Source organism: Tamandua tetradactyla, chromosome 6, assembly GCF_023851605.1.
Source record: "Tamandua tetradactyla isolate mTamTet1 chromosome 6, mTamTet1.pri, whole genome shotgun sequence".
NCBI classification, from domain to species: Eukaryota; Metazoa; Chordata; class Mammalia; order Pilosa; family Myrmecophagidae; genus Tamandua; species Tamandua tetradactyla.
Window position 1 is genome coordinate 137,593,297 of NC_135332.1, and position 16,242 is coordinate 137,609,538.

At 42.8% G+C, this 16,242-nt stretch overlaps 1 protein-coding gene across 2 annotated transcripts; it reads right to left on the reverse strand.

Annotated features, from left to right (window-relative positions):
* Window positions 1–2,415: 2,415 nt before the first annotated feature.
* Window positions 2,416–14,241, reverse strand: GEM (GTP binding protein overexpressed in skeletal muscle). 2 transcript variants are annotated; one of them, XM_077167216.1, is made up of 5 exons: window positions 14,131–14,241; window positions 12,416–12,755; window positions 6,241–6,317; window positions 5,232–5,436; window positions 2,416–3,740 (listed from the first exon to the last, which is right to left on the reverse strand). In XM_077167216.1, exons 2-5 carry the CDS (start codon window positions 12,744–12,746, stop codon window positions 3,463–3,465), a joined length of 891 nt encoding a protein of 296 aa, XP_077023331.1. In that variant the 5' UTR covers window positions 12,747–12,755; window positions 14,131–14,241; the 3' UTR covers window positions 2,416–3,462. The 2 variants fall into 2 exon arrangements, with proteins under 2 accessions (XP_077023331.1, XP_077023330.1); XM_077167215.1 differs by lacking the exon at window positions 14,131–14,241 and adding an exon at window positions 13,024–13,742.
* Window positions 14,242–16,242: the final 2,001 nt, after the last annotated feature.

The window sequence follows — 16,242 nt, forward strand, 5'->3', positions numbered from 1 at the left end:
TTGTTTATTCCTAAGCAAAAATGTAGGATGTTTAAAAAACAGCCTCTCTGCAATGCCCCCACGTCCCAAAATGGAATTTAAAAAATAATCCAATTTTCAAATATCTAATCCAATCATTTGATAACACTTTTTCCTTCATTTGAATTTTATCTAATGGCAACATTAGATAATGTTTCCCCCAGGTATAATCCTCCAACAATTTCCTCATTTTCTTCCTATCTCCAATGCCACCTTCTTTGTCATCATTATAGTCCCAGCACCCAGCAGTGTGTCGATGCCCAATAACGTTTGAAGAATGCGTGAGTAAATGAAGGTGTGAAAGCTGCAATAGAGTAGTAGTCACAGTTCTCCCTGGGATAGTACCTACACTTTTGTAGGTCTCACATCACCCTCACCACAACCCCGGTGTGGTAGATGTATTATTATCTCCATGTTACAGATGGGAAAACTGAGGCTGCAAGAGGCTAAGGAACTTAACTGATGAAACCAAATTCAAGCCCAGGTCTGTCTGACTTGAGAGTGTAACTCTTAATTAAAAAGCTTCTTGGGATGCAATGTGACCTCACTGTCCTGCCCTGGGGGACACCGAGGGAACCCTGGTAAACAGGTGCACATGCTCTCAACCTGGTTTGCTCGGGATCCGTGGGCTGTTTGCCTGTGAATGTCTGAAATAAGTCACGAGGAAGGTTGAATCCTTAAGAAGGGAGAATAGTGTGAACAAAGAATGTGTGTGTGTGTGTGTGGCGTGTGGGGTGGGGTTGTTATCAGTGGTGTGGTGGGGAGTGTGGGTGAAGGTGGGAGGGGGATAAGAGGTGTGTGCAGTGTTTGCGCGTGTGTATGTGGTGTGAGGGGGTGGTTGAGGTGGGGTTGGGGAGGTGGGGTATATGTGTGCTCTGTGGGGGATGGTGTTTGCCAGGTGGGTGTGGTATGTGTATAGTGGCTGTGATGGGTGTGTGTGTGTGTGTGTGGGAGTGTGGGATGGTGAGGATGTAGGGGAGCTGCATGGGAGTGTGTGGTGTGGTATGTGTGGTGTGTGGATGTGTGGAACGGGGGTGTGTATGTGCTGAGAAGGGCCATACATGTATATGAGCTGTGTATGTGTGTCACAAGGGATGAAAGGGGCCAGGTGTTCATAGGAAACAGTACTGAATACTAGAAAATATAGATGACTAGAAGTGACCTCTGACTCCAGCCGTATCCCAGACACTTGGCTTCTGAGCAAACTTGGACTAGTCACTTCTCCCTCTGACGTTTGTTATAAAATGACCTGTCAACTTCATGTGACCATTGGGAAGATCTATAAATTCAAGAAAAACAGATTTGAAAGCCCCAATATCTGCAAGGAACTGGACTGAAGTGTAGAGGAATAAAAAGGAAAACAAGTAGTGGTCCCTCCTCTGAAGGAGTGTCCATCTGAAAAGGGAGACAAGCGTATGAAACTAATGCTAATTTATGCAGAATGGAGGTTGTGCAACAAGAATAACATCTATTGAGTTCTTAATGTGTGGCAGATTATAAGACTTTAATCTCACAACCATTTAATAAGATAGGTATTATAATCAATTCCACTTTACAGATTGAAAAAACAAAGATGACGAAGGGTTCACTTTAACACAAGGACACATTCAAGTTCAATGGCACAGCCCAAGGTGCAGTTCCAGGTCCATGTAACCTGGATCTTTCCTTCTAACACTTCCTTGTACAGCTTGAGGAACTGGAAAATGCAAAATGCATAACAATGGGAACTTTGGATCTCAACTTCGGGGTAGGAGCCAACAAAACAGAGGAGGCAAAAACTTTCAAAAACTGTATGGCAACATGGAAGTTGCCATGATGGTCTCTGTTAGTGTGTGTCTGCAGGAAAAGAGTGAAATACAGGGCGAGTAGTGGCAGAGAGGATGTGGAAGGGAAGCTCAGCAAAAGGGTTGCATATGCAGTTGGATAGATGCCACATGATTAACGTCAAACTGCATTAATGTCAGAAAGGAGAATTTGGTTAAAGCCGTGCCTGGCTCACTCTCAGGCTGCAGATCACCAGTTTGCATCCTTTCTAATTTCCTCTAATGCTTTCATCAAACTGAAGACCACGAGATTTTAGGGAGCAAAGCTGGGCCCATCAGTCCCGTTAGGAATTGGCCAGACCAATATAAGAGATCAATCTGGCTTTTCCTATAATTCATTTAGATGACCCCTAATACTTCCCAAATACATCAGCCAAAAATAGCTTTGCAGTACTGTGACTCACAGTATCAGGATCAGATGTAGGGGATAGTCTTTAAAACAGATAATGACTAGGCTATTGGTAACAAAAAGAAGAAAATAATAGGTACATGTCTTTGGAACGTGCTTTCTCAAAAGCTATATAAAAATAATCATAATCATATTTTTGGGGAAGGAATAACATTTAAGAATGCCTTTAAAAAAATGTTTTATTTCTTTTATTATAAGACATACAGATAAAAACTCCATATCCTGAAAAAGATAGAAAATAGTAATAAAATGGACTTCTTCTGTTAAGAAATATGTTCATAAATATATTTTATCAAATGTTAAAATGGTTATTATTTTGCAAAATAATAATAAATAGAGCAGAGCTGTGATGTAAAGGGTCAACCCAAAGTACTGAAAGTATGTTACACAGTTTATAAAAATTCAAGCTATTGATTCTATTTTAAAAATTGGCATTATTCAGATTTTTAAAATATGGTTGTGATGGCTCCATGATTTCAAAAATAAACATTAAAAAGTGCTTTGACTAAGAATTTGATTAAAATAACTTTCCCCTAAATACAAAAAAAAATGTAATACACATAAGTGAGATAATTTTTTAACCCATAAGTTGTAAATATATCAGCTCCCAATTCTATTAACCTCTGGATTCCTAACATGGGTATTAAACAAAAATTGTCGGCTAAGTTTTAGTTTCCAGCAAGGTCCATCATTTCTTTTCACAGCTTTGTGGACCAATGTTAGTTATGATCATGATGAGCCCAGTTCTATGATTCTAGCTTCAGGGAACATAAGGAACACAGAAAGTCCTCTCTCCTTTGAATAAACCTTTCCATGGTTTTCCTGTATTTGATTATGACCCTCTGGCCTCAAAATCACATCAGACCACTGGGCAAAATTTTAATAATGAAAACTTATTCTAGGCATTCTTTTGTAGGCTTCAATTTTCTACTATCCAAAGGAGAGAGTAAAATACATGTGAACACCAAGACGTTCTCTACTGAGCCGGGCTGCTCTAGTAGCAAGGGCAAGGCTTTTCCTGTGAATAAATACAGATCTACAAACATTGCTCATTTCCCATGCATTATGTTGCCAATGAGGCTAACTCGTTAATTCCCAGCTGCAATGGGGGAAGCCACGACTAACAACACCTAAAAATCCAATCTAATATAGATTATTGGTCCAAATGGCCTTTAGCGACGTCCAGGGGGACATCTGGGTGACTGTGGGCGCCTAGAGCACAGAAAGGTCGTGGCAGGATTTGGACTTGAGCTTGAAGGCCATGTTCTTGTTGTTTTTGGCCACAATCTTGCCCCAGAAGCGCCTGGCTTTCCTGGGGATGCTCTCCCTCCTTTTCTGGTAGGCCTGCCGCCGCTCGTTCTTCTCCTTGCTGTCCCGCCGAAGGCGCACCTGCCGCACGATGCCCTCAAACAGCTCCTTCACGTTGTGCTGCACAGCCGCGGAGGTCTCAATGAACTTGCAGTCGAACACCACAGCACATGCTCTCCCTTCTGGTGAGGAAAGGAGGGGAGAAGAAGGTCAGAGGGGCTGCAAAGTATGATCCCTCAGAGCACACAGCCAAGCTGGATGATTCCTGGTTTAAAATCGTCCTCCAGGTCTTGAGTCAGTCATACAGTCAAATCAGTCAGAGATTTGTGTATCTGCAATGGATATTGGAGGCCACATGTCCCCCCAGGGCATAAATAGAAGCAAAGAGTTTCTCCAAGGGATCTGTGGAAATCCAATCATATCAAATATATTGATATGGATTATAATAGTGAAAAACAAAGGCTTAATTATGACAGACTTACTATGTACAAATAAAAAAAACCAGTTTCGTTTGAACTGGGCTAAGTACCTTAAAAACATTTTTTAATGCTGAAAACAATCTTGAGAAAACATTATTATCCCTATAACATATAGGAAGAGACTGAGGGAAGTCTTTTAAACTTGAGAAAGTTCACATAGCTTGCAAGGGGCAGATTTGAATCCAGGCAGGTTTTACTTTCAAGCCTGTAGTCTTAACTCTACTTTCTGACTCAATTTCCTTAACTTAAATTAGAATTCTACTACTTGGATATTCCCTCTTAAAAAATAAGATGGTGTGATGAGATATTTTGAAAAAATTTGAGGACTATACCAATATATGATAGAATTATAGCAAACTGTACAAATAGGCTTTTCTGCAACAGTCTCAGTTCCAAATATTTCATCTTGTTGAAAGACCATGTGGTCAAGTTTTTGTTTGGGAAAAATGATTACTGTACACAGTCATTTCCTAAAAAGAAGGCATTACCAAACTAGTTGTGTATATTTAGATCTTTATTGGTTTTTTTTTATCTCCTAAGCAGTTTCAAGAAATGCAATACTCTATTTTTTATGATTCTACCAAGGACCAAATCTGTACTAGGCCAATAAAATCTCAAGGACCATAAAAGCATTTGGGTGTTTATTCAGCAAATCACAAATTATCCATAAAATAATTATGAAAAAGTATATGTGGCACCATTCAGACTGATGTCCTAACTGGACTTTAGGAAAGGGGTGGAGTTTTTCTCAGTTCCACACAGACCAAAGGCAGCCAGAGTATAATTCTCATTCTCAATGAAACTTTCTCATAGATCCATTAAATCAGAAATCTTCATCTTTCTTGCATGAAGATGCTACTTGCACTACCCTAAACTTTTGAGATCTCCCTGGAGAATAAGAAGGACAAGGAGAAGAGGTTGGGCAGTGGGGAGGGGGGTGCTGGAGCTTGAAGCATGATCTCTCCCCTAATGGAATTCCAGAAACCCTTTGGATTTGGGGGAACTAGATCTTGTAGGTAGACCAGATGGACAACCGAGCTGCAACCAACATGGCAATGACCCACTGAGAAGGTGGCAGTCCATGCAGCATTTTAATAAGTCCTGGTTCCAGCCTCATGAAAGAGTAGGGGTTAGCACCTTTGGGAAGGAAAAGTGACCCAGAGACTGTTTCTATGGCATTGGCATCACTCTTACCTGACACAGACACTTCTCGACACCGCACCAAGTCACTTTTGTTGCCAACCAAGATAATAGGAATGTCCTCTGTCTGGCGGGCTCTGCGCAACTGGATTCGCAGCTCAGACGCCTTTTCAAAGCTCGCTCGGTCAGTGATGGAGTAGACAATTAGATACGCATCCCCAACTTGCATGCAGTGGTCTTGAAGCCATTCATTCTCTCCCTAGAGAAATGAGAAGATTTTTCAAAATCGCAGGTTGGCCTGGTAGATGAGGCATGCTTTTGAAAAGAAACAACAGGTTTACCCTAAAGTACCCTTACTGGTAAGAGAAAGGAAGAAGGAAGAAACTCCCCCAAATGCATCCATCTTTCATGCTTACTAGATGTTCTGATGGCTATAAAGCCTGGTAGCTAGTATAGTATGTCTGCAAAAAAAAACTTAACTTGCTAATTTCACCTACAGCTTCAGGTGATAAATAACACAACTATTCTGCCAAATAATATTTCCAAATCCCTATCTATCTTAACAGATAAAAATGAGCCTATTCTGACTTCCCCCAAACCTTCTTTTGCCCTTCCTGAGTGATGAAACCAAGAATCCTTTTGTGAGACCAGGAGGGTTCTCAATAAATAGAAAGTCTAGCACGTATGCTCAAAAGCCCCAAATCTTTAAACAGCAAATGCTGAAGACTACGATTGAGAATCTCAACTTCATATAAGATGGTTTTATATAGTTTAAAATAATGGCCTGTACTTGTTTACACTTTTCCTAAAACAAATACACTTTTTTGTATGTTTAAAGAGAACTAAGGACAAATCACTGCAAATTGCTTGTTATTCAGAACTCATTTGTAAATGATCTGTTCCTTCAAACAACCTCATTTTGCAGAAATAAATGCTTTTAATCAAGAAAATGTACCAACTTCATCTGGAACTACAGCTTTATATGGCAAGGTCACCTGTCCATCAAAAAACTATTGGAAGGCGAGCCTGAAACAATACACAGAGAACTATGGGCTCTGCATACCTTATTTTCCCATATGTCCAGGAGTATAATTGTTGCACTTTCTCCATCAACAATCAAGGTTCGTTCATATGTATCTTCTAGAAAAGAAAGAACAATGATATTGGAGTCGGGCAAATATGCACACTTTCATATAAGGATCATATAAAATATGTTCCTAGACAATAAACTTACTAAGTCTACAATTAATTATGCATATATACAGATATTCACTAAGTTAAATTACCATTTTTTAATCACCTTCAACAATATTCTACATATATTCTTCCAGTACTTACTAAATGACCCACCTACATCTTCTGACTGTATCACAAGCCACCTGAAGTGAAAGGCATTCACTTTCATCATTCCTGGACATTTTATATAGGAAAAGAAATGAGGATAAACTCACTTAAAGAGCTTTTCACTCAAATTCAATGGATGATGCTGTGAGAAAACATTAGCTGTCCCGTGAAATTGTTGGCCCTGTTTCCTTAAGCCTCACCTGGAAATTCATCTCTCTGTTGTACTTTTCAGTGGTGTGATTACGGATCAGTTACTGATAACTTCAGAAGCTCTGAGCTCAGATACAGTTCTCCTCCTTGGAGAAGTGCAAGGGAAAAAATCTTAAAATAATTCCTGTTTTGGTGGACATTTTCCTTCTTTAAAAAAGTAGGGCTTGTTTTTCCATCCGAGTACAGCAGAAGCACAGCCTCCAGCTCTCCTTGGTAATGGAAACTTTGCTCCTTGCACTTGAGTCCAGACTGTGTGTAGGTGAAGGTTGAACACAGCACAATGTGCCAAAGCAACTCTGGCCCAGAAAAGTCAGTGGGGGTGGGGGGAATACTGGGATTTTTGTAAGAGGGATTCCTGTCAACACCATACAATTGCATCCATTCCTACTCTCCATTTTCACAATGAAGTTTCCTGTTTTGAATTTCAACATTTGAAAATGATGATTTTTATAATTTTTCTTACTGTTTCTTTTCACTGGAATCTCTTCCCTTGCCTATCCACAAGGCCTGTTCCCTAATGTCCTTCTGGGTGAGGGGTTACTTGACCTTCTATTTAAAATGACAATACCTCTGCCCCCAATATTTCTTCTCCCTTCCCTGCTTCCTTTCTCTTCATTGCACTTACTATGTAAAACATTTAACTTAATTATTTTATTATTTTCTGTTCCTGCCGTGCCCCTACAGTTAAGGCAAAGAGGTGCATCTATGTTGTTCACTGCTATATCCCCAGCACCCAGAACAGTGCCTGGTACACTGTAAGTGCTCAATAAATATTTGTTGAATGAAAGAGTAGGTGAATGAATGAATGATAAATACATCATAGTACCTATGAGCACAAGCAAATCTGAATTTGAACCTTATTAACTATGTGGCTTTGGGACACTGAAGCTCTCTGAGCCTCAGTTTTTTCTTCTATGAAATGGGACTGATAATAGTAACCACCCATTAGAGTTGCGTGAAAATAATATAAATTAAGCATAGACACAAAGTAGAAACTCAAAATATGTTAGCTGTTATCACTTATTCAGACGAAGAAAGAAGGTCTTGGCATTTCCTACTATAGGTAAATCTTAGCTTAAAAGCGCGACATTGGGGGAACTGGGGCATTTCTTGTTTTATAAAGCAAGGATTTTATGTAAAGCAACGCTCCTGTTTTTATTGTTTCTTCCTCTAGAGACTGGAATCAGAAGGAAAGGAAGAAAAACGGGGCAAGTGAGAAGAAAGTTAACAGCATATAACTCTGTCTTTCTGTCAGTTTCTCTACCTCCTAAAATGTAATTCATCTAATCAATGATAATTGTTTCCCACTGGTTGGATTAAAGATCTGTAATGCCCGTCATGTCAGCTCCAAGATGCAGCATGAATGGGATCACAGTGGGTTGCACAGTGGGATGTGGATCCATAGGGAAGAGCCTCATTACCTCAATATGCAAATTTATACAGCCATATGCAAATCAGCAGAACCCAGGCAGCTCAGATCCCAGGCGCTGACAGCACCTTACTACCACAGTTTTTTATCTTTTCTCTAAAACCCCTCCCTACAGTCAGAAACTCTCTCAATAAAGCACTTTCTCTGCCCTCAGCCAACCACTCAGCACCCAAAAGCAGCTACAAGTACAATTACAAGTGACACACATGTGAACAAGCAGTTCAGATGGAAACATACTGTAAGCCAATAGCTAAGGAGAAAAGCAAACCCAAAGTCTCTCTTGGTTTAAGGGATACCAAATGAAGTCTAGAGAAAAAGTGAACTAAAGATTACAGCCACGAAAGTAAAGCCAAAATGCTTTGCCATGCTGGAAATTTCCTGACAGGATCTTTCTGCCTGGCCTCATCTACTCCTGCAAACCAATAATACATTTCAGTCTGCTTTGTGTGAGTGCTCTGGCACCTGGGTTAATATATATCACCCATGGCAACATGCCTCAAGAATTCTTCAAACACACAACACATCACGTTTGACAGCCTTCAGCTAACCAGAGGTGAATCTATGTGTAACCAGAGTTCTAGGTTTCTCTTCTTCCCTTAGTCACCTTTTCAAATACTAAACAAGAGAGGAGAAGGAGTATAAGAGAATATGGAACTCTAGAAGAGCTCTTTGACATTTGCTCTGGGTTAAGGTTTGTCAAGAAGGGTTGAGACCTAAGGGCTTGTGAGGGTTTCAGTAGCCTAGATTTTGGGCAGTCCTCACTTCTGCTCTGCAATAAATGAAAGCTGGGGATGTGCATTCACACTCTGTACAGCAAGAGAGACATCATGATCAGGTAGGCGATGGCTCTAGGGAGGGATGACTGTGGTCAGCAGCCATCTTTCCTGGACTAGTGCACCTCTGCTTGTCTTTGCTCATTTGATCCCCATTCGCCCTTGTGCCTGGAGGCTTCTCCAGGTCAGGACTGGCTCAAGTACCATGTGTGGAACCCATATAGTTGTCTCATACACTATATGAGACACTGCTGTCACTCAAACACTCAGCTCCAGCATCCCTCCCCACAAAAGCTTCAACTGTTCTCAGCATTCACAGCTCAAGAGACCCCAGGGAGCCTGGAAGAAGCACCTACTCTAAGAATACTATCCCCTTGTGCCTGGTGTCTCCTCTACACATCTCAAAGGATCCCAGCCAAGAGTGACCAGAGTATACAAGCAAAGAAACTGACAGTTTTGAAAGGTAAATACATGGAAATAAAATAGTAGATTCTTTAGCTCTGATTATTGTTTATTCCACCCTTACTATGTTCCAGGTACTATACTGCATGCTTAATACATGTTTCCTATCTCCTTTAATCCTCATAATACTGTAGGAAGTAGTGATTATCCCTGTTGTCTAATGAAGGCGCTTGAGGAAGGTAAGTAGCGTGCACAGCTAAGTCAGTGTCAGAGCTGGGATCCAAACCCACATCATCCAACTTGCAGGCTGTCTACATACTCCCTTGATTCATAGTTGGGAGATCATATTTGATCTCAATTGCATATGTTGAGCCTCTTTAGGAAAGGAGTCTCATGTAGCTCTGTATATCCCATAATGCCTAATCAAGTTCCATAGTAGATGTTCAGTAATAGTTTAGGAATGAGTGAATGAATGACATTAAATGTACACCAGAGAGTAATACAATTATTGCAATATAACTGTAACAACCATCTTTATTAGGAGAAATAATGATGAGAATATTGTGCAAGTTTTGTTTTCTTTTGGCTAATGCCAAAAAGGAAGAATGTAGGGGCATGCCTTGGAAACGTTGACCCTTCCTCTTTGGGAATATAAAACCAACTAATGATTCCAATAGTCATCTACAGGTAAGGGATACAATCCTAGATGGATAAATTAAGTTCCTCAAATAGGACACATTAGATTGGATGGGTTACCAGAAAAGTTTTTTACTGTCAAAGATCCTCTGTTTGAGGAGGTAAGGGATTCTTCCTATCTATCTATGTATCTATGTAGCTATGCATCTATCTGTCTGTCTGTCTGTCTATCTATCTATCTATCTCTGATTAAACAAGAGGCTTCCCAAACATAGAAGCCAATCTCCCCAAATTCCAGGACAGTGTTGTTCTTCTTACATTCTATGCCTATGGCAATATACCTTCTGAATAGATACCATTCCATTCTAATCAGCAAACATTTTTGAAAGTCTACTATCCACTAATATTTTCAATTTCTCCCTCTTAAAAACAAACAAGCAAACAAAAACATTTTGCTTGATCTCTTCACTGTCTCAATCCCAATGCACCTTTGTTGTCATTTCTCAAGGTGTTTGTTAATTTTACCCTGTCCTGAATCATAGCCAGTGACGCTTAGTGGCTTTCTAACAGGGGCGATACCTTATCAGTCCCTGTGTATCTCGGAGCCTAGTCCAGAGCCTGGCATATGGCTGGTGCCGAACCAAATGTGCTATAGGACATAACAACATTTGGGAACTAGATCCTGGGGACTTCAGGTGAAACACAGCTGGGTTTGAATCCTGGCCAATCCATCTACTAGTTTTCACCCTGGGAAAGTCACTTGACTTTGTAAGTCTCCATTTCTTCACCTGTAAAATAAGGATATTAGTGCCAAATTGGTTCAATTTTGTAACTATTATCAAAAGTACAGGTGATGCAACAGTGGCTCAGTGGCAGAATTCTTGCCTGCCATGCTGGAGATCTGGGTTCGATTCCCGGAATCTGACCATGCCAAAAAACAAAACAAAACAAAAATACATGTGGGAAGTAAACGGCAGAATGAGAAAAGCACTGAACTACGATTCCAAAGCCCTGAGTTCTAATCCCAGCTTCTTGAATAGGTGTTTTTAGACAAGCCACTTGGTCTCTCTGAGATTCAGATTATTCATATGAGGATAGGAATTCTGTGAAAACAACAACAAAAAGCAATAGCTTTTTCTGCCATTGCATACTCAATCTTATGAGTATACAGTCTCATTGCATACACTCATTCTCAATGTTCGTTCCTTCCTCCCTTTCCTCCTCTTTCAGCAACAGTCATCCTGCACCCTTTCCAAAGGAAGAAAGGATCAATTGTACAATACTGACCCTACTCCTCCCTTGTCAGTTTAGTTGTCATCCCTGAGATCCCAAAAGCGAGTTGAGAATCTGTGTCACATCAGTGAGTCATCACTTATAGCACAATTCCTGAGCTGCCTCATAATGAAGTAAACTCCCTGACACTGGAGATAGTCAAGAAGAACAAGATGTTTAGTTCAAATGGGCCACTGGTAGCGAGCATCAAATGGAGGGTAGAAGTGAGTCATCACTAAGGCATCTGCCTACTCTAGGAGTGTGATTCAGTTGTGAGTCGCAATGGAGTGTGTGGACAGACCAGGAGACTTGGGAAAGGACTGGACTTTCATTTCTACAGCTACAAATACAAATGCTCAGCTACCTTGATTGTGTATGGCAAGTCTCTGAAAATCATAGCTAAAAGACACTGCATGAACACCATAGGCTGTTAAGATTCTCATCTTACTTCCCAGAATGTAGTGCTGTGCTTTACACCGAGTTCAGGAATACATCTATTTATGAGCTAATGCCACCTCAAATTAGTTTTGGAAATAGGTAAGCCTTAAATAAATGAGTATTTTAAGTGAGATTATACAGTGGAAATTGTTTTGAAAAGATATTAGACTTTATACAAAGTATTTATATCATTATTATACTTCAAATATATTTTTAATGTACTATTCCGAGTAAATTTTTGACCAGCTCTATGCCACCGATTGGGAAAAAGTGCCCCTCAGGCTAAGTCAAGTGTAGCACTCACCCTGGCCACAGTCCACCTTTCTCCAAGGAACACAGATGCACTTTTCAAAATGAACCTTCGGGGATAAGAACTGAGGCAAAAGGAGGGAGAGGACAAGGTCCAGGTCAGAGCCAGCAAAAGCCAGCAGTGGGATCTTGACTCTCTGGCTCTGGGCCCTCGTTAATCAGACTCCCCCAATTCTTTTAAAGCTGGAACATAAGCAATTCCCTTGCTGGCCCAGGTTCAACAGATTTTGGCCCTTCTCATGAACATTTTTATTTTCTTGTCCCAAGGACCTATGCCAGGGCCCTTTGGGGGACTCAGCTCCTCCAGCCACGCCAAGAATCTCAATTCCCAACTCTGCAGATAAATGACCTACCACTCGCCCTTTCTTCTCGGTCCCTCTGACCACTGCTGATGGACAGAAGCCCACTGGGGCTGAGCCACCTACCTCCCAGCATCTCACAGTCGCTGTCCATGCTGTCGTGCACACCTGCAAAGATGTTGGCCAGAGTGGACTTGCCCACCCCTTGCTCCCCAATGAGCACTACCCGGTAGTAGGTGTTCCCTGACTCTGAGGAGATGACTGAGTCCGTGGAGTCGGAGGACCAGCTCCGGCGGCAGGGGTCCTCAGGGGCAGCCGAGTGGCGGTTGCGGTGGCTGTACTGGTGGGGCTCTTTCTGAACCATCAGATGCCTGCCGTCAGCTGGGATGCTCCAACGCTGCTGCTGCGGCTGCATGGCCACAGTGCCCTGGCGCATGGTGACATTATTCAGAGTCATCGCTGGGTCCTGGGGAGCAAAGCGGCCAAGATGCCAGTATTAGTAAGCATAGGCAAGAGCTCAGGGGACTCAAACACATGGTCAGTCATCAGTGACATTTTATTAGGTTAGTTGAGAAGTGAACATCCCTAATATAAGGAATACCAATGAAGTAGCCCCAAACCCCAAACAATCCAGGCTTTCAACACACACACACACATACACATTCCCCACACTATTAGTAACCACCTCCTCATGGAGGCTTTCTAGACTTATATTTGCAAAGAGAAAACACTACCGTTAATGTCACCCACTGCCCACCAGCTTCCTCCATCCTCAAAGCAGCCTGGGATCCCTACTCAGAGCCCACACAGCAGCAGCCAGAAAGAACCAATAGCCTCCTTGTTGAAAAGCAACAAGTTAACTGAGCAGGGGACCAGCTGGCCAGGTTAACTGCTCTTGTCTAAACATGGCTCTTAGCTGCATCAGGACCAGCAGGCTTTTGTGCCTCGGTAGGAAACACGTGGCAATGACATCACTCCCCCAACTGGACTGGACAAGCACTTATTGGAACTTCCATGTTTAGTAAAGTTGCCTTGATGTTCTCCAGCTGCCTGACTAGGCTATTATTTGGAGGAAAAAAGAACTTCTGTTTGAAGTTTATGCCTCAGCTCTGCCCTCTTGCCCACAGATATCATGTTTAAAACATCCCAGCCCCAAACCTCCCCTTCTCTCATTGAAATGACCTGGCCACATTCAAATCTATCAGATTTTGCATTGACAGTGCTTCGCTCTTATTAATCTAGGTACACTCTGAGAATTCCTTAATTCAACTCAGATTTCCACCTTGAAGCAAACCAGAAGCCCAAAGTCTCTCCTAAATGACCCTCAATCACTTCACTTACAACTTAGCCCTTGTAAGACTCCCTCCCCTGCACAGAGGTCTGCCTTCCCTGACTACTTTGAGTTAAAGTAGCATTCTCATTGTAATCAGCAAGATCCACTCATAGGAGTGTGATATACACTCCCACACCCCCACACCCCACACCCCACCACCTTGGCCCCTGAACCGGCTGGCCCGCTGGTGCTTAAACCTTAAAAGCAGCACTTCAGTTGGCAGACTTGCAGTCACACGACAAAATCATAAAGTATCATAGAGCTCTGCCGTCTGACCTCCCTCCGTAAGAGGTGACCCTCTGCTGAACAGAACTAAGGAACCTGCTGGAAAGAAGCAGCATCCTTTGCACCTTAAACTATGCCCCTTACCAGACAACCACAGCGCAGAAAACTGTGGGTCTTTCGAACCTTGGAAGAAGCCCTGCGGTCTCGGAAACGCCCACCCATTCCCCCGACCCCATAACTCCCTGCGACGTACGGAAAACCCTTCCCCTACTGCCCCCCTTACTTGGCACGGCGGGGTCAGTGGGGTCGTCGTCGGTGAGTCCGTGTGTCCGTCCGCGCTGGGATCCTGGGGCCGCGGAGCGCGGTGGGGCTGCTCGCGCAGTGACCGCCCGCCGGTGCCCGCCGCCTGCAGCCGCCACGGCCCCGCGGTTTATAAAGAGTCGGGTTGACCCCAGACGGGGCTTTTCCGTGACGTCAGCGCCCCCGCCGGGAGGGGGCGGCTCTGCAGCAAACTCAGAGTTGCAACCACTCCACACTAAATCAGTTACTCGCAGTCATGTGACCCGTCTCCCCTTTTAAAAAATGACAGTTCATTTCCAGGGCTTCCTTTATTTTGTTTTATTTGACTTTTCCCAGGTAGAAACAAGAAAATGACAAAATACACTAACTGCCACTTAATCGCCGTTCCTAGCACAGCACTGCAAGCTGTTTGGGATAACGGACGGAGGAAGAAGGAGGCATGAGTTGTGAGCCCAGCTTTGCCAAGAAAACAGGGATCATCCCTGCACGAGGAGAGCTAGCCTCCAGCATGGGGCTGCAGACAGCTTCAGCGGCCAGGGCTTGCTTCAGCCGCATTTTCTATATGGAAAACAGCCTCGCAGGGCCTCCTGCCGCCTTCTTTCTGGATAAGGGGTAAGGAAGGGGGCAGGCTCCACACTGCTCTGAGTTCCTTGTTTGGAAGGGGCAAGAGAGGGGTGAGAAGAGGGGCAAGACCTTGAAAAGGGCAGTTTTGAAAAATAATTTAATTAGGGATCGAAGCACATTGGCCTAAATATTGTAGGACCTTCTGCTCGGGGCCAGGATGCTGAGGCTTCTCAATCAGGGAATTTAATCAGCATTCCAATCAGCAGCATATCTGTACCAGGATCTCTGGTAGGCCGGGGCTCTGGCCTGGAGCCAGTGTCTCCCAGCCATGGGGAGGGACATTGAGCAGAGGCAAGGGGCTCCAGTCCCCTGAGAGACTCCTATGAATAAAGCACACAGCATAGTAATAACAGCAGTGATTGCCATTTTCGGAGTACCTCATTACCGAATTACTATGTCCCGTCATTCCTTTGCAGATTTTAACTCTTAAAACAATTCTGCAAGATGGACTTATTGCATCCCCCAATCTGTGGAGGGAGAAAATGATGCTCAGCCAAAGAACCTGCCCAGTGTCACACAGCTCAAAATAAGTGGCAGGTTCAGGATTCGAAACCTCCTTTGTTTGACTCTTTGCACTGCATCACCAGGAGAAGGGTTTTGATGACCTCTTCCTGGGGACATGGGCATTACCCAGATGCTGTGCTTGAAAATGATGCTGGCCTTTCTGACCCAGCCATCCACTTTTCTGGCCAGCTTCATCTCTGGGTTGGCTGGCGGCTCAAGGAAGCAGCCAAAGGTACCAGCGTCTATTTGAGTGACTAGACTCTGCTGTGACTAGAATTTATATGGCATCTCAGTCCATTTTCAGTTATCTGCTTTAGGGATTATCCAAATGACCAGCTGCTGAGATGTGCCAGTCCCCACGCTGGCCAAGGTGGAATCCACAGGGTAATGAAAACTTAGAGCACCTTTAGCCCCATATGTAAGGAAACTGAGACCCAAAGAGATGACAGCCAATCAGTTAAAGTAAATGGCAGAGCTGGGGCTAGAAACTGGGTATCATAATTTCCTGGCCAGTGCCCTTTCTTTTGGACTTAGCCAGGAGACTACAGATATGGAGCAAGGAAAAGAGGGGAAGTAAAGGGGGAGAGAGAGACAGAGACTCCCTCACTCCATATTAAAACATGTGTAATTTGTGAATTGTCTGCATTTCAGAATTATCCATGCTATTCATGCTAAGCCTCCTACTCTGTCAACTTGTCTCAACAGGAACAAGTGAAGAGTAAGATAATAAATCAGAATTAATATGCATATCATATATTTTTCTTTTTCACCTTTGCCCAAAGATACCTAATTCTTCATATTAAAAAGAAGTGAATTCTGTACCTGGCAATTTACAGTGAGCTAGTTTTCATTGTCATATTTAAGACACACCAAAGAAAATGATCTCTAAAGATTACAAGTGGGAGGACGGTTGGCTTTCATCCATTATTGATTCAGTAAGTACAGCAATGTTTTGTTTGAATTAGAG

Bases quoted from the DNA above. Each gene is read 5' to 3' on its own strand.
- GEM (XM_077167215.1), bottom strand. From the start codon at position 13,059: ATGGAGGAAGCTGGTGGGCAGTGGGTGACATTAACG. The intron at 12,756-13,023 runs GTAGTGTTTTCT...TTTGCTCCCCAG, and splicing joins GGCAGTGGGTGACATTAACG to GACCCAGCGATGACTCTGAA. The intron at 3,741-5,231 runs GTAAGAGTGATG...TTTCCTCACCAG, and splicing joins TCGAGAAGTGTCTGTGTCAG to AAGGGAGAGCATGTGCTGTG.